Source organism: Gouania willdenowi, chromosome 18, assembly GCF_900634775.1.
Source record: "Gouania willdenowi chromosome 18, fGouWil2.1, whole genome shotgun sequence".
Classification (NCBI taxonomy): domain Eukaryota; kingdom Metazoa; phylum Chordata; class Actinopteri; order Blenniiformes; family Gobiesocidae; genus Gouania; species Gouania willdenowi.
Genome location: NC_041061.1, coordinates 12,239,154 through 12,258,396, shown reverse-complemented (window position 1 = coordinate 12,258,396; position 19,243 = coordinate 12,239,154). Strand labels below are relative to the sequence as shown.

Here is a 19,243-nt window from a genome sequence, read left to right as displayed (position 1 = left end):
CTTCAATCTCATTTTGTGTTCTATTTCATCCCTGCTGACCGCCAAAAGCGGTGCTTTAAGCAATGAATATTCCCCTTCGCGCATGCGCAGTGTGAGTATGTATACCAACAATGTCACTCGTGACCCCTGGATGACCCAGAGGAAGTTTATATCTTCCGGTATCACTCCAGGGTACTTCCCTTTTTTCTTCTCGCGCGCAGTTGCTGGAATATTGTGCATACAGCTGCCGTCGGTAGTAGCTCCGTGACTGTGGTAGGTAGGAGCAGCGTGCATTCGCCTTCCAGGAGCTGCAACGGTGAGTGTTTGGGTAGCGGTAGCTTCACCCATTAGAAACCTCTGTTGGCACAGTCCGCGTTAGCGCCGCCTCCCCCCAGCATATGGTCTGTGTTTGGTCCCGACGACACACGCTGACAAGGTAAGTCACCGCTTATTCGGCAGATCAACGGTTGTCTTTATAAAATAAAATTGTCGGTGATGGCTGCGTTTGAGCAACCAACTCCCGAAATTTAAGTTAGCCGACTTTATTTGTTTGCTGGTGGGTCGTGTGCGCACGCCCGGAGCCCAGCGTGGATTTGTTTAGATTAGCTTCACCGGCTAAGCTAGTGTCATCTTCTGTTCAAGAGCCCAGTTCGGGTGAGGACCACAGTACAGTGGTTGTTTTTTGTTTAGTATATTTGGGCCTCTACTGTGCAGGCAGCGTGTGCACTCCCTTCCCCAGTATTTGGTCCCTATACCCGCCCAATTTACATCGTCCGCGCTCAAGCTATGCCGAGGAGTGAGGGGTGATACCGGACAGGCGGCGTGCGCGCCCCCTCCCGTTGTTGAACTAGTATACCTGTGTTGAAATCAGTGACTTCTCAGTGAAGCTACGATGGATGGCTCACATGTCTGCACATCCTGTGGGGTTTCTTTACAGCCAGAGGATGGCCACGACCTATGCCCCGCATGCCTGAACTGCAGCTACTTGCCTTGGGCGGCCAGGGTTGCCAGGTTGGCGGGGGTGGAAGGCTCAGTAGCCGTAGTCGACCTCCCCCCAGGCCAGCCACCTCAGACATGTCAGACACGCTCCAAGAGGCGGGCAGAGGCTGCGGCAGCTGCCCCTTCCAGGAAGAGAACGAAATCTGACCATAGTGGGTTATCATCTAAAGTCGAGCAGCTGTCTGCTGAATTGGCTCAGATGAGATCCCTGCTGACCGACAGCCAGCCGGTTTTTCCCCTGGTGGCTGATGCGGCACTCTCTCCCCCAATGCCAACGCTGCTGCCCGAGGAGGATAAACTCTCTTTGGCTAGCCATTTCTGTGATTATGGGGAGAATTTGGATGTCGGATCCCAGGTGTCTGAGCAGGGCTCCCACTCCTTGGATCAGAGTTCAGGGGCCGAGGTGGAAGACAACTCCATGCACGCTGTCATGCGCCTGGCTCTACAGCGGCTGCACACGGCTGTCCCACAGCAGGCAGAGGCAGCATCTGCAAGCGCCTTCTTCAGGTGCAGGGCTGCCCCCACAGCTTTTGCTATTCCACATTCAGAGGATTATCTGAAGGAGTTGCAGTCCTGTTGGAGGGACAGTAAGGCTTGCTCCCGTCTCTCTGCAGATGGGCGGACCCTAGCAGCCATGCGTGATGCAGCGGGGGCCGGCCTGCATCGCACTCCACCCATTGAGCCTGCCATCGCTTCTCTTATTGTGTCCCCAGATGAAGCACTTCGAAGGGATGTTAGGTGTCCTTGACCCCAGTGTCGAAGAACCGATGACCTTCTCACGAGGGCTTTTGATGCTGGAGCACGTGCTGGTCGCATGGGAAACTCCCTATCACACCTCATGTTGGCCCTCTCAGCCTCACTGCAGGAGGGCGGTGTGCATGCCGATGCGGTTACCTTCTGTGATGCCTCATTGGAGGCTTTTGGGCTCATGTCCAGAGAGCTTGGGCGAATATTGTCCATCTTAGTCCAAGTTCGTCATCAGGTTTGGCTGTCCCAGTCGAACTTAACGGAGGCAGCCAGGAGAATGCTGCGCAGCCTCCCGGTCGAACCGGTCCAGCAGCCCAAGAAGCACCGGAACGGACCATCCAGGCGGGGCAAACCAGGCAGCATCTTGCCTCCCCCTGGCAGACCCCCGGCCGGCAGGCTGAAGGGCCCCCCGGCGGTTTTTCGCAGTCACATGCCGCCGACAACTCACTCCACTGGTCGTCGTGATGCCCGGCGTCCCGCACGGAGAGCAGTCCGGGATTTTTGGGGCTCTGCTCGTCTGCCCCCCCAGACAATTTCGAGCTCCAGAGCCTTTCCGCCCTCCCACTAGGGCCCCGAGGGGTCGGGGGGGCAGAGATTGAGGCCTTGGGGCCGGCGGTCGGATATTTTTTGCATCAGCAGCTCCAACAGTGGTCTACTCATGCTTCAGACCCGTGCGTGGTCACCACCCTAACCTACAGGTACAAACTTCAATTCCGCCGCCTGCCCTTCACATCCGGCCGGGTCAGAATGCCATCCATCAGCGACCTGGCAAAGGCTCTCGCATTAGACCAGGAGCTGTCCGCCCTCCTGGCCAAGGGCGCCATCGAGCCTGTAGACCCTTGGTCAGGTCACCGGGGTTCTACTCAACATACTTTTTAGTGGCAAAAAAAACAGGTGGATTCCTCCCAATCCTGGACCTCAGAGGGTTGAACAAATTTCTGAAGGTCATACCTTTTCACATGCTGACCACAGCAGATGTCTTCAGAACGGTGGCTCATGGGGACTGGTTCACATCAATAGACCTCAAGGACGCGTACTTTCACGTCCCAATTGCTCAGCAACACAGGCAGTTTCTGCACTTCACATACCGCGGCCGCCGCTGGCAGTTCAGGGTGCTGCCCTTCGGCCTCTCTCTCTCCCCAAGGGTCTTCACAAGGTGTGTGTCTGCGGCCCTAGCACCTCTACCGTCTCGGGGCTTGAATGTTCTCCCATACCTGGACGACTGGCTGATCTGTGCTCCATCCCGGGTCCAGGCATCACAAGACACAGAGCGTCGCCTGTCCCATGTGGCTCGACTTGGACTCAAGGTGAATGTGGAAAAAAGTTGCCTGGTGCCATTCCGGGTCACAACTTTCATTGGGGTTTTAGTGAACAGTGTAACTATGACAGCAAAACCCTCCCCCCACCGTGTGGACGGTATTTTTCGCCAGCTCGCCTTATTCAGGGAGGGCCGCTGGCTGACCTATGTTTCCTTCCTCCGTCTCTTGGGCAAGCTAACGTCAGTCTCGGGGGTAGATCCTCTGGGCTTGCTGTTGCTGCGCCTGCTGCAGATATGGCTGAACAGCTTTCACTTGGATGCCAAGCGGCACAGGAGCAGGAGGCTCAAGGTCTCACAACAGTGTCTTTGCACCCTGGCTCCTGCCGAAAGACTTTGTCTGATTGAGGTTTCAATTCCTTCTATCTTTGGAGATGACGAACAGAGCACTTCGGTAAGCACTAAATAACGGTAAAAAGTGTGATAAGACGTCCCTGTCATTGTTTTGTTAGCATTAGCAGTTGCACTGTCTTCAGACTTCATATGTTAGCGCTGTGTGCTCGTTTTAGATCCTTGATGATATGGCCTGCGTGATTTAATTTAAGTCTAAAGTTTTCATTAGTCATTTCATTTTGCCGTTTTTGTCTTTGAAAAGACTGTATTAAAATGCATTTCGTGACGTTAGCTTGGCGCTAGCGTTAGCTCGGTGCTTGTGTTTGCTCACTTGTTAGGGTTCTGCAGGTTCATCATCTTCATTTTCATCTCGCTCTGCCGGGTCCGACTCTGGCTCGAACATGTAAGGCTGGATGGACAAGTCTTCCGTTGTTGACATTTTGTAAATAACCTCTGAATAAAAAGTTTATGCGCCGCTACATAGCCGTATCTCTTCTATCAAACTACAAAAATGGCCGAGCAGGGTGGAGTTGAACCGAGTGTCACCTGAAGAGGGGGCGGGGTATGGAGTGTCTCATTTGCATTTAAAGAGACAGCACCAAAACGAGTTGCTCTCAGAAGCACATCAGAAAAGGGGTAGAAAAGGGGCCTGTGGAGCTATAATAATGAGGAATTCAGACCCAAGCATTGCAGTTCCGCTTTACATAGACCACAACTGTATGATTTATATGTAAAAAGGAAGGATTTAAAACCATGTTATGTCCCCTTTAAGACTGCATTCCTTCTGGCCATTTCCTCCGCAAAGCGTGTCAGTGAGCTGCACACCCTGTCAATCAGCGACACATGTCTGAGGTGGCATTCGGACGGCTTGGGAGTCACTCTGTGGCCGAACACAGCTTTTTTCCCTAAAGTGCTATCCCGCGCTCACCTCAACCAGCCCATTCGGCTGGCACGGTTCAACCCTTCTTCCGTGGAGCCAGAGGTTCAGCCTGACCTGTTGTGCCCAGTGCGCGCCCAGGAAGCCTACATTGCAGCTACTGTAGGTTTCGGGGGTCCGATCAGCTCTTTCTCTGTTATGGTGGCCCTAACAGGGGTGGTGCTGTCTCCAAGCAGCGCATGTCCAGCTGGATTGTCGATGTGATTGCCCATGCATATCGGGCAAGTAACCGTCTCATCCCATCTGGTGTGCGGTGCCACTCTACCAGGAGTGTTGCTATGTCATGGGCTGCCCTGAGGGGAGTGCCCCTGGAGGACATCTGTGCTGCGGCCTCATGGGCGTCGGGGGGCACTTTCTCCAGATTCTACAGGGTGAATGTAGCCACACCCCATCCATTGGCTGTGGTCTTTCGGCCTGAGTCCTCTGATCCTACACACTGAAGGGTGGTAAGCAGGATTCTTCGTGACTTTTCTGGTATAAGTCATTCAGTGCTTAAAGCACCGCCTCTGGCGGTCAGCAGGGATGAAATAGAACGAAGAGTTACGAATGCAGCTATGGTTCTATGAATCCCGAATGACCGCCAGAGCTCTTTGTCACCCAGAACCCTCGTGTGCTCGCGAGAAGATTCTGTAGGAAAGTACCCTGGAGTGATACCGGAAGATATAAACTTCCTCTGGGTCATCCAGGGGTCACGGGTTACATTGTTGGTATACATACTCGCACTGTGCATGCGCGAAGGGGAATATTCAGTGCTTAAAGCACCGCCTCTGGCGGTCATTCGGGATTCATAGAACCATAGTTACATTCGTAACTCTTCGTTTTAACACCATTAATACTGTTCCTAAATAAACCTGACGGTGCAAAACTACAATAATGATGTCAACAGAAACAGTTCATTTTGCTTGTTAGGTGTAAAGAGTACTGATATATCACACTCAAGTAGAAGTACTGTTACATGATTGAAATTGCACTCAAGTACAAATCAGAAACATTTTTATTTGCCGAGTACAGTTTAAAAACAGTACAAGGAATTTAACTTGGTAGTTGGTGCGAAGAAAGTAGCAAGTCGTAAGTCATACATAAAATACATTTTTACTTTCACCTCCCACGTTCATTTTTGCCTTGCACACAGTAAATATCTCATGTATAAGCTTAAAAAGAAAGAAACCAAATCTTGCACAATTTGAACTTCTTTTATTTTCCACAATGGCATCTGTATAAAATTAAAAAAAAATCTAAATAACATAACACCAATTAGTTAAACGCAAAAAAAAAATCAATTCTCAGGCTCTTAGTATAGCTACATTTATGAACTCTAAAACTGATGAAATAACCAGCATTCAATGCTGTTTTGGTCGGCGAATGATGTGACGCATTTAATTGTTGTCTGGTCATTTAATTTGAGTAGTTTCTCAATATCCGTTGATCATTTTAAAAGAAAAAATAATAAGTTACTCAGTAACAGTTAGGTGTAGAAAAGTAACAAATTACTTCTTTTAAAACATACTTTCAAACAAGTAAATTTACTGATTCAGAAATATATACAAGTACCCATAAAAGCAACTTCATTACAGTAACATGAGTACTTGTAATCTGTTACTTTCATCTCTGGATATTGATTTAAAAAAAATGTTTTAGAGACTAATTTACAGATATTGGATAATAATAGAAAATATTACATACTATACATGGCAGTGATCCCAAATGCTTCTTTTCACGCTTTTAATGCAGCTCAGCAAGGCGTTTTTTGCTGAAACAATACACAAATTGTTTGACTCTCTACAAGATGTTTGCGTCAAATCCCTGAAAACATCCTACACTAGTTTCATAACCCTATGAAGTGCAATCGCCCTCGCTGCATGAGTGTGCGACACCGACACACTGTTTAACGTTGGCGAGTCCTGATGCGTGTTTCTCTGTGACAAGGCCACGCCGGGCCGTTTAAAAGGAGCAGCTGTCTGGGTAACATGTTAAAGGATGATTGTTGAGACAGTCAAACAAGAGAAGTGCCCTTTGAGTAACCTTTTCTCATCCCTGATAGTCACTTTTAGCGTGTGACAGCACTGCTGAGGAGTCCCAATTTGTTTAGCCGCTATCAACCTCACACTCTGTTAGGCCATCAAGGTTTTTATCCTCCTCTTCTTATATTCCTATTCTTCAGTCTTTCAACAGTATTTTTGTGGCGCTTCTTGTTAAGATCTTTCATCATTGATGCATGGTTCCCATTTGACTCCTTTGCAGGACTTATTTTATGACACCTTTCCATATAAAGACGTCGTTTCCACCTGCTCTCTGCGTTCACTTTCATTATTACTCCTCTATTTGTTGGGTTTTTATTTGTTCCAATCCAGATATTGTAAAAAAGCAGATTCAATGGGCTTATTGCTGTTTTTCCAAACCACCTTGAGGGCATTAGTTTAATTATGTGTCATATTATCCACTGTTGTCTCCAATTGTGAACAAAGAAAAGTTAACAAATGAGCTACTAGAATGGAAGAATTTCACAGGAAGGGTAATTTATATGCACTCCTCATGCTGTGAACAGTCACGTTGTTGTCTTTATTCCCTTTGTTTTGCATAAAGGACGGCTTTTTTTTTCCCAGTGAAGGTCAGTTTTTATAACACTCTCAGCCAGGAAGCTTTGCAGTGTTTCATTCTGTTCTTTGAAAGCTCAACAAATGTGTTGCTTTGGAGAATGTTTGTTTAGGTTTGTTTAGGAAGAGGGATACAATGGGGACCCCATGTAGGGTCGCATGGAATTGAAATGGCTTCACCTGAAACTTCAGAAAAAATGAAAGTAGATGAATTATTATTATTAAAACAGTTTTAAACAACTGCATTTCTATAATTTCACTTTGTGAACTATAAATCTAGTTAAACTAAATTGCAGTAAAAAAAATATTTCAAAATTACATCTGAGCTTAAACATATTAAAATGGGGTCACGATCCAAAAAAAAGGCTTGCGAACCACTGCACAAAATATTATTTCTTTCTATTTATTTACAAAATCTCTCATTCATTCCATCATTATGATCTATAGATAATTGTTTTCAAAGCAAGATGTTGGACAAAGGGGGCACTTTGATTCAGAAATAAGAGTGAAAAAAAAAAAGTGTTGAGAACACAAGTTTTCACTATCATGGGGTTAATTATGTATGCAACACAAAAACTTGGACAACAATTTTCTGAAAATAATTTTCTGGAGGCAAATTAAATGTAGTATTTGAGGATAATAGGAGAGTTAAACGTGCACTACGATCTGTGATTTGGCAGATCATCGTCACATTTTAATCCCTTTAAGATCTAGAATCATCAGATGGTACGACCCCTAGTAGGAGGCCATCCTTTAAGGCACGCCTAGCCCAAGCCCCACCCATGAAGCACCACTAGAATCTGAGCTCAGTGCTGGGATGTATTCCCTTTGACCCTTTGACTGTGCTGAATAAACCATGACCAAGTCTACCAGGTTCACTCTCGTTTCCCTTTTTGATCCCGTATCCGATGCTGCGGATATACCCTTGAGAAACTCTAACTGGGGAAAGAAACGTGGACGGAACACCACAGGAGAGAAATGGTGTGAAATCATTGTTTCCATGGAAATGGCAGGCAACACTAAGCCCAATGTCAATTCTGGGGTATTGACTCTCAATCACTTGTGATATTTAACCTTCATAGATTGATAGGCCGTCATGCGTGCATAGAACACGTTCACCATATTGCGATTGATGTCTTCATCGTTTGCGTACTGGCCCTAACTACAGAGTGCAGATTACTCCCCTCGGCCTCATCCAGCATGTTTTTGAGGTTCAGCATTGTAGGGGGGCACAAAAGGAAGCAAATAAAAATGAACAGCAGAATGTATTTTGTCAAGCAAAGTATCCTCTTAACAGGAGGGGGTGCTCTTTTGTTTGCAAGGCATGTTGTCTCCTTGAAGAGCCATTTGCATTTGCACCATGAAGTCTTGATCTTGGGAGTTATTTTAAAAGTTTTCAGAAAGGAAAAAAAAATGAACCCAAAACCAAGTTCAAACTCAAAGTGCTCTTAGGTTGTTATGTTGCTTGTTTTATGCCAATGTTGCTTTCTCTGAGAAGAACGACTAAAATAGCAAGAGCTGTTTAACAAAATAACAATTTAAAATTCCCAGAGCAAATACCATATTTTCCGGGCTACAAGGCGCACTTAAAATCCTGTCAAAATGTTTTAGTACAACTTTGGTAAACTATGAAGCTGCACCTCTTGATGGATTTTTGGCACTTCAGGGCTACCGTAGTCAGATGCCTTGTGGGGTGATATGTACCTGTACTGTGCTTCAACATACTGAACAGAAAAAGTGAGTGTAATGTTCTATATTTTATGTGTTAAACCTGAACAATGTTGAGAGTTATTGTTCATGTGTTGAATAAAGTTTGACTTATCATATCTTTTGTTTCGCTTAATGCGTCTTAATAATAATAATAATAATAATAATAATAATAATAATAATAATAATAATAATAATAATAATAATAACAACAACAAACCATTGCGCCTTATGTATGAAAATAGACCCGGTCAGACACATTCATTGATAGTGCGCCCTATAATCCGGTGCGCCTTATAGTCCGAAAAATACGATAGTCAACATTTATATCATTTTATTTTTTTTTTGCGTTCTTATTTATTCATAAGGCATGAACATTAATTCATAAACAATGATTAGATTGAAAAAAAAAAAAAAAAAAAACAGTTCGATCAGCTTTAAACCAGTGTGCATTTTGACAACAAAGTTTGATTCAGTTATAGTCATAGCCTTTTGACTAAAATGTTAGTTTTCATCAAAATGCAGTCATCAGCACTATTTCAGGTATAGCCTTTAGTCAACTAAATGACGTAAAGATTTTAGTCGACTCAATCATTACCAATATGGTTGACTAATATATAAAGCATGAGAAGAATTTAGACATTTTTAAAGACTCAAATACCATTTATCAACCTGATATGGGATAATATTTATGTCAGATTTGATGTGATTAATGGTCTTACGTCCACAAACACGATCATCTTACTTCCTATTGGATAATTTACCGACTAGTCCCGCCTATCACTCAACAAAAGTAGTATTGATTATATACTGTACCTTCCAAAGAAGAAACTTCTGATTGGATTTTGTCCCATATGAACGTTACAAAATATCAATACATTTTTGCTGTACTTTTCCTTTACATATATTTTGTATTTAGTCATAGTCTTCTTATTGTCATTTTAAAATGTAGTCGACGAAAAGTATGACAAAAATTAACATTGCTTTAATCCCGACTATATTCATGTACTGCATAACATAAATATGAACCCAGTTTAGATATTTCCCATTCACTCCTTAAACCAGAGGTGAGCATCAGCGTTAAGAATAATGACCAATCTGAGCATTAACACAGGAAAGAAGAATGAGTTTTTATCATTATTTGTTTTTTTTTCTCTCATTTTGTTGTTGTTTTTAGTCATTTTGTGTATTTATGTTATTTTGGAAATTTCTCCTGGCGTTTTGTGTGTTTTATGATTCATTGTATGTGTTTCTAGTGTGTTATGTTTGCATTTTGTTTCTTTTGTTGTCAATCTGAGTATCAATACAGCAACGATCAATATGTTAGTGTTATTTCATGTTTTTTTGGTGTCATTTATTGTTTTGTTTTGGTTTTTTTGGGGTGGTTTTGTGTATTTTTTTTCTCATTTTGAGCTTTCTGCTGTCGTTTTGTGTGTTCTTACTGTCGTTTTATGGGCATTTTTAAAGTCATTTAGTGTATTTTCCTCTGCTTTTGCTTGTTTTCTGTTGTTTCGTGTATTATGAGCCAATTTGTGTATTTTTGGCGTCATTTTGTGATTTTTGAGAAATGTTTTGTGTGTTCGTTTCCGTGTTGTTGTTGTTTTGTAATTTTATAATTTTTGTCTCATTTGATGTAGTTGTTTGTTTTTTTTTTTATGTTGTCTCGTGTATATTTCTGTAATTTTGTATGAGCTTTTAACTCATTTTGTACATTGAATTCAGGGGCCGCCAATGGCCCATGTCTGCTTTAAACACAGCCAGTCAATGGTTTGCAGTTGTACGAGTCATCGATAACACGTTTAAATCGGGTCCACACAACAAAACCTGTCAAACATTCACAAAAGAACACCTGCACTAACAAAACTACCTGTTTGATTCACTGAAAAGAGAAAAAAATCAAACAAGCTTCTCAAAAAACCTGTTCCTGTGCACAATTAACCTGTTTTTCAGGCACTAGATGCGTCGCGTCTTAACATGTTCCATCAAAGTCCGTTCCTTTTCTCCAGGATTGCCTTTTTTTTCCCGTGTGATAAACCTGGGATTGTATCTCCGAGGTGCAGCATCACATAACAAGTGCCAAGATTAATATGAAACTAGCACAGTCTCTTATCTCGGCTGTGCTCAAGTATGCCAGCTCATTCAGCAGATTTGATTACTCTGTGGTTTACATTTCCCTCTCCTCTGCATGCTTACCCGGCTATCGCTGGAGAAATGGTGTCAGGTACAGAATGCCAAGTACACACTTCTACTGTTTGCAGGTAATGAACGAGATATACAGATCCAGGTATTACACAGTCACGTAATGTTCCACCATCTTAGTCTTTGTGATAAAGGATATGGACCGAGGCCAACAAAATGAGACTCATACCGAGTGTAAATGAACGACTGGTATTTTTGGTTTTGTTTTGTCTTCCTGTGGCTTTTTTTTTTTTTTTTTCTGAGGAGAAGCGTGTTTGTTGAGAGATAAGCCAAGGTTGCTGCGCAGTTCCTCCTCCTTATCTCTGATTCATAAGCCAGATGGGTCCTCTTCTTTCCCTGCCTTCTCCTTCTGTTTGTTCTTTGTCTTGTGATTTGAGTTCTCCTCCTTCACTATTCTCTCTTCCCAACTTTTTTTTTTTTTTTTTTTTTTTAAACTTGCCTTTTCCCTGCGCCTCGCCTGCTTTCTTTTCTTGTTTGTTTTTGGCAGCTTCTCTATAGTCGTTTCATACTTTTCTCTCAGTTTTCTTCTTTGCTGTCTCCACATCTAATTGGCTGCGTCTGTTGGTATTTAAGATGAGCTGACCATGCAGGGTTGACCTGAGCTAAGCGATCAATGAAATAATTTACCATAAATTAAAGTTTGGGAATGATGGCGCTTCATCTACAGTCTAATCCTGAATTTTGAGTCGTAATGCACTCAAAGACTCACGTTACTGTAATTGAGTTGCTTTTATGGGGATGACTTTGATGAGAATTTCTGCAAATTTCTAAAATTGCTAGTAACTTTAAATAACTGGCGTAACAAAACATAAATACCAGCATGTATTAAAATAATACAAATAAAACCATAACATTTGCACGAGGTTTGCATAATTCCAGGAATTTTCTAAATTTGGAAACTTACCATCTTATACCTCGCGACAACTTGGAACTCCTCATTTTCTGACCTCTTACTTATAAAAAATGTGTATTGGAAGGCCAGTATACACACCAACATTGATGTATTTGTTGTAAATATTATCTAGGTCAGCCATATATTGGAGATATTGCTACATGAAACTCTTTGAAGACTAAAATTTGAAGATTCAACTTGAAAATGTGTATTTCTGAGTTGTATTGAATGCAAATTACCAGAGGTGAAAGTAACACATTACAAGTACTCAAGTTACTGTAATTGAGTTGCTTTTATGGATACTTGTACTGTACTTTGAGTATATTTCTAAATCAGTCATTTTACTTGCACTTGAGTATGTTTTAAAATAAGTAAAGTAATTCATTACATTTCTACATCCAACCATTTCTGAGTAAATTAGAATTGTTTTGTTTTAAATTGATCAACGGACATTGTGAAACTACAAACACTGAAATGACCAGACAACAATGAAATGCATCACATAATAGCCGACCAATCAGATTAAACGTAATACACCACGCCAAAGCAGATGCAAAACTATAAAACATCTGTTTTAAAATTCATAAATGTTTCTATTCTTAGAGCCTGAGATTTTTGATTTTGATTTTGAATTGAATTGATTGGTGTTACTTTATTTAAAAAAAAATATTAATTGTACATTTTGACAAACCTTTTATTTTATACAGATGCCTTTGTGAAAAATAAATTAAGATTTTCTCTCTTCCATTTTTAAGTTTATACATAAGATGTTTACTGTACGCAAGGGAACCATGGAAAGATTTATTACCAAAATTAAACTATGAGCTACTCTTTACTTGTACTTGAGTATTTTATGTATGACTTACTAGGATATATCAGTACTCTCTGTTAGTTTGCGATTACTTCCCGTAATTACTCAGGAGTAAGTATGCTTTCATTTCCAAGTCTCCAATTTATATCCAAGGCTCTTATTGTGAAAGGATTGTTAGTTTCTGTGTGCAAAACTGGACTGTGACTTTGAGTATTATTTAATTGCGCTACTTTTTACTTTACTTGTACTTGTTCTTTTATTCGAGTACAATTGCAATCAAGTAACAGTACTTCTACTTGAGCATTATATATCAGTACTCTTTACACCTGTGATTTTAAGTAGTAATGCACTGAAAGGTAATTGTCTTACAGGTGTTTCCAAAATAAAACAACTCACCATGTGCACGCAAAGAATACTCATGGAGGTGTTTGTATTACTCTGCTCAGTAGCATAGTTAGCTCCCTAAATAACCAGGGCGGCTCGGTGATGGCGTGTGCACCGTGTGTCACTCGCCACACACACACACACACACACACACACACACACACACACACACACGGTGCAGTGTGTACTTACTGCTTTGTGATGCACCGTGCTCTTAATTGGATGTTGGGATGCACCTCTTTATCACAGGGCAGCTAATTAGGCTTCTCTGACATTCGACACCACTTTGGCAGGGGTCTGTATTCCTACCAGGTCCCCCCATAGCCTGGCGTAATTGACTATTATGACTAGGAATCAGAGAACGTGTTCTCATAGTTGCAGGAGGGGGAAAAAAATTGCACTTGTCAATTGTTTTTGCTCAAAAGTTGGATGCTTTGTGTCAGTGGTTGTTACACTGTCTGTTCCACGGCACAGTCAAGTTCTAAATGCAAATGTTTTCAATTAAACAAAAGTGGAAAATGCTTGTTTTCCTAAGTTTTACATTCTGAGAAAAGCAGCACTAACACTGCCATGTTAACGTTCAAGTATTAACACTCAATGACCGAGATGATCGTTTGAATTTATAGGGAGATTTTATATTGAAAATTGATTCATTATTATTATTATTATTATTATTATTATTATTATTATTATTATTATTATTATTATTATTATTATTGGTCTGTTTTAGTTTTTTCCCACCATCCACCAAGTCACATTCCTTGTATTGTTTAAAACTCTATAAAGTGATATTGGAATAATGCGATAACGTAAAGTGCATGACCAATACAATGTATTATGTATTATTATTATGCTCTCCACTATAATATATGTTCTTGTGTAACCGCTCACACTGCAAACTACCTTTATTCGTTGTCACATACTGAATTTCAAAGTACATTTTTGGCACGAAATGCACTTCACTGACAAATAACTTGTTAAAATATGAAAAATACATTATTACACTTCTTAATGCACAATATTAAATTGAATAACAACTAAGATATCATTGTATTCACAATATGACAATTTGAGCATTGGCAATTTCAACACGGGCACAAACTCGGTTCGTGACTGCTGCGATTGTTTTACAATTCGAGCACGGTTACAATCTCACGGACTGAGTTTACCTCCGCATGGCGATTGTAAGGCATTTTGAGTCCGGTGTCATTGACTAAGTTTATTGAGATTGTCTTACAATCTCAGTACGTACTGAGATGTACCCGTGCTGGATTTGCCATGCACAGAGATTGCTGTACTGATTTTTTTTTAAAAAATGCTTAAAACATCACATCAGTCAACCGTCGATAAAAGATCGAGCAATGATAAAAATAAATAAATATGATTGTCATGATCAGATTTTTAATTTATATGAATACAACATCTTATTATAGTAAAGTTACATTAGGTTTACTGTTATTTATTGCAATGTACTGTATATTATAATTGTGTTTTTTTGTAAAATAACACTTTGTTAAATAAATGAACCAATAACATCACATTCACGCAAACAAAGTATTGACCAAAATGTTTAATAAAACAATGATGAATTAGCCTTCAAGAAGCAGACAATCACCCATCATGGAGCTTCATCCATCTCTCTCTCTCTCTCTGAGTGACAGCTGTCAAATCTGCCATGTTTCAGCACCAAGGACAGCGCACAATCACAGCTAATTTAGACCTGCCTTGTCTTTCATAAGACAAGAGTAGAAGCTCTTTTTGGCTTTGAACTGAGCCCGTTTCAATGTCCATGTCAGAACTTTTACCATTGTCTCCTCCTCTCTGTCCCTGAGTCCTCTTCGTGTCCCCTGGATAGTTTGTCTGTCTGAGGCAGGTTCGCATGCATTAGTGTCGTCGCTCCAGGTGCTGCTTTTGTCCACGATTTTCACAGAAACAACCTTAAAATTATTTATCCCAGGATCAGCTTCAATATTTGGCTTAAAAAAAAAAAAAAAAAAACTCTGTAAATCCAACTGCCTTTTTTCTATTTTAATTTTATTTTTTTTCCATTTTCTGCCAGCTTCCGAGCTGACAGAGAAGCAATCTTTGCGCAAAATTCCCTCTTTAGACAGAGTAGCCTGACTTTCCCCTCTCTTCCTCAATCACGCTCAGTTTTTACATTAAATTGTGTGTACAATGACATTTCCAGTGATTTCAACTCAATATAAAAGACACAGCTGTCCAAATATAATACTTTATTATCAAAACCCCTAAAAGCAAATATTAAACTGCTGTTGATCTTTTTTGTTGTTTTTTTTTTTTTAACTTTTTTTTTTACAGAGGGTGCAAAACACAACAGACACACTGCTGGACCTAACTGGGTACAACATGACAGACGTCTTGGTGAAGACTTATGAACACTCTGGAAAAACAAGGTAACATTTGACTATGTGGCACTTCTGTTTTATGGTATGCACTATTGTGTACAAACCTTCCATGATGCGTTTTTAATTAAAAACCACCTTACATGACACCTCTGCGTTGACACAAAAAGCGGCATCAAAGACACCATTCAGACGGAGATGCTGCAGACACTGTGGATGACTGTGATGGGCGTTACTGAGCAGTTATTTTCAAATAAGCCTCTGTGTTGTACATACGTGTCCTCAGAATAACCGTACAAACACGAGGACACAGTCCAGAACACGGTTGTGCTGTTTCCATCTGTGAACGTTATCCACTTGTCATATTTTGACGAATGGGGCGACACTTTGATACGCTTCTCTTAACCTGTCATTTGCTTTTGTGAAAACATTTAGCGCTAACTGTCAGTCGGAAGGAGAGAAATCGTAGGCTTTAAGTTCATGCATCTGTAGAGGCTTCTGACTAGTGGGATCTGCACCCGAACGTGGCTGTTTTTTGATGATCTTTTGTTTGATGGGAGTCTTACACTGTGTGCTATAACTGTTTTCTTCCACTCTCAGCTTTAGCTAAAACATGTATGGCTGTTTCCAGATATGGTGGCATCTCAGTTGGAGGAATCAACTCCCAGGTCCGCTTGACTGAAGCACAAATTGAAGATACATTCAGAGATGTTAAGGAACTTTTCAGCTCATTTCAGGTAACACGTTTATACTTTCCAGGTGTTAAATCTGTTTTTATGAGTTGTGTAATATTCCACAGTCTATCATTCTGTCAGTTATTTTAATTCAATTCAATTCAACGTTATTTACTTAAATAGCACCAATTACAACGTAATATTAATTTTGTTTGTTTTTCTTGCAATGTTGTGTGTTTTTTGAGTCATTTAATATGTATTTGTCATTTGGGGTTTTTTGGAGTCATTTCATGTGTTTTTGTTGTATTTTAGTGTTTTTTGGGTATGCTACAAATCTAGATCATCATATCCTGGATTATTCGTTAGCGGGCTTCACCTTACCAAACATTCCCTGTCAGAGAGAAGCTGTCCTACGAATCTCGATTACAACACGCTAATTTAAGCCAAGTGTTTTCAGCCTGAGCACGTGCACACTCACATAAAAGGGGTGGAGATTGCAGAGTCTGACCAATCAGTGGAGAACCTGGCAGAGAGATCGTCTTAACAATGGAGGAACAACTCATGATCTTAAAAACGAATATAATTAATTTAAATCTATGATGACAGGGATGAGCAACAGTGTTAGTGCAGAGCACCAGGAGGCGGAGCTTTTAAACTCGCTCAGATCTGATCTACTTCATAACTTGGTCCCGGCCAGGTTAAGTGTTGCTTAAGTTTAAAATTATGAATAATTAAAATCCATAATTCAAACCAAAAACAACACTCTTGTTACAGAAAAGGCAGGAATGAAAGAACCCAGGCAGAAATCTGCTGACACTGTTAATATGTAAAAGCGTGAGATTATTTATTCAGCCTCACTAGTGTATGAATAAATTAATTAATTAATTAATGACTTCACCCGTCCGCGCATACGAAGACACAGGCTTCATCAGCTGACTATAGATCAGTCCATTAGATGTAAATCTATAGCTTTCCTACACGACGTCATCAGTAAATGAAAGGATTGCATCAATGTCTAAATATTCTCTCTCTCCTGTCAGCTGTCATATTTACACATCACCGACAGCTCGCTTTCTAAGAGAACTGATTGGTCAGGAGGCGGGACTTTAGCACTCGCTAAGATCTTATCCAGAACAAAACCTGCTCCCGACCAGGTTAGTCGTTCAGCCTAAGTTACCATGGTGATTTAGCTCCATAAGACGATAGCGAGCTTCGTAGGACAGCACACACTAATTAAATCCCGGAATTTAGCGCGATAACAGGTAATCTCGCTTCGTAACATACCCTCTTTGTGTATTTGTCTGTCATTTGGGGTTTTTTGGAGTCATTTTGACTTTTTTTTGTTGTAATTTTGTGTGTTTTTGAAGTACTTTTGTTTGTTTTTCTTGCCATGTTGTGTGATTTTTTTTTTTGTCATATTGTGTGAATTTGTCTTTCATTTAGGTTTTTTTGGAGTGCTTTTTTTGTAATTTTGTTGGGTTTCTTGTTTTTTTGTTTTATTGTGTGCTCCTTTGGGGCCTCGCAAAAATTAAATTGAGGGCCACTAGTTACCCAAGTCTGCCATCCATTGTGTTCCATAGACGATAAACGTAATATACAAAACAAGTCTGCTCATCCTCTAAAGTATATTCACCAACAGATAATTCAGGAAATGAATTCTACACAAATGAGATAGTGACACGGCTCATGCAACACACACATTTCTAAGCATTAAACAGCTTTCACCCATATTGTGGTGTCAAAAAATAATATAATAATAATAATACTACCATGGCAGTTGTTGGGTGAAGACCTCACTTGAGATTAGTCAGCCACATGCACATGAATCTTAGCTTTGCCGCAGGACGAGGCGTCAGGTGGTCAAGGATGCTAATAGTCCAGATGGTTTTAAAAATGAGAATTCAGGAGAGAGCATTAAGCACAATAGTGCCTCGTGACATGCTGAGTGGTTCCCTATAGTCACGGATAATCTACTCTTTTTTTTTTTATTTAATGAACACACATCTGCCAAAAAAAAGGATCGACGACAAAGCCCATCTGTGACTGGTTTCAGACTTTCTCAGCGTGAGTAATGCTGCTCTACAATGTTGTCCCACTGGTGTTGCTTAAGAAAGCAAGTAATGCAGAAGTTTTAAGGTCTAAACATTTTCACAGCCCAAATAACTACAATCTCCAGGCTTCAGGGGCTATATTTTAATTGTTTGGTCATGAAGTTATTAAATCACGTTTAATCTTCATAGTTGTGTACATGCTTTAAAGTTTTAAAACATTCAAAGATGCCTTTTTTTTCTCTATAGCGAGAAAATTCTGTCCAAATTTCCAAAACATACTGACTCAAATAAGCTTTCACGGTGTTTGATTTACTATCTAAAATAAATAATGTAAACATTTTTACACAAATAACTTGTAAAACCTTAGGTTACAAAATATTTTCCAAAAAAAAAAAGGATTTTTTTTCTTATTTTAACTGTAATTTCTGTGTAACAAAATTATATCATTAAATATTATTTATGAGCTATTATTACTCTAAAATATCTGTTTTTGAACCAATTTTAAGTTGTACAAGAATAACTTGTAAAAAAATATTTTTTACCATAATGTGTAGCCTAATATAATTTCTGTGGAACAAAACTCTGTCATCAAATATTATTATTGACAAAGTAATTCCAGTGCTAAAGCGAGAATTTATTCCCATTTTTAACACTGTTCCATTACCAAACATACGGACTCAAATAAGCGTCCCAGTTGTTTGATTTACTGTCTAAAATATTTTTGTTGAACTAATTATAAGTTGCAGAATAATAATAAGAATAACTTGAAAAAGCTTAGGTTTTAAAATATTTTCTAAATAAATGAAGTATTTTTTTCTTTTTCCAACTTTAACATAATGTTAAAGGCCTACTGTCATTTCTCTGTAACAACACTCTATTATTAAACATTATTTATGACAAAATAATTCCATTTCAAAAGCTAGAATTTAGCCCCAAATTCAACACTTAGGTTTAAATTGTCATATTGACTACTAGGGATGTAATGATTAATCGTAAGGCAGTTAAAAATCGATTCATAGGTATCATGATTGACATCGATACTTTGAAAATTGAATCTCAGTACTTTTTTTAAACAGCTATATATTTATCCTTCTCTTGTCCAGCAGAGTACGCGGCGGGCAGAATCTGCTACTACTTTCTTTCTGATCGCCTTCTACTCTTAAACATATTCAGAAATGATTCCTTAGCCCTTTAGCACCGAAAAATATCTGTAATATTACGTGAATGTCTGTAAAAGTCACGTTTTTCTATTAGCTCT

The 19,243-nt window shown here is 40.2% G+C and overlaps 1 protein-coding gene across 1 annotated transcript in view; it reads left to right on the top strand.

The window, feature by feature from the left end:
- LOC114480064 (ATP-binding cassette sub-family A member 1) overlaps positions 1-19,243 on the top strand; it is a 243,088-nt gene that overhangs the window by 130,265 nt on the left and 93,580 nt on the right. The window contains exons 33-34 of the mRNA XM_028473858.1: positions 15,217-15,311; positions 15,892-15,997. Of these exons, the coding sequence (XP_028329659.1) occupies positions 15,217-15,311; positions 15,892-15,997 (201 nt within the window). The remainder of the gene's footprint in view (positions 1-15,216; positions 15,312-15,891; positions 15,998-19,243) is intronic.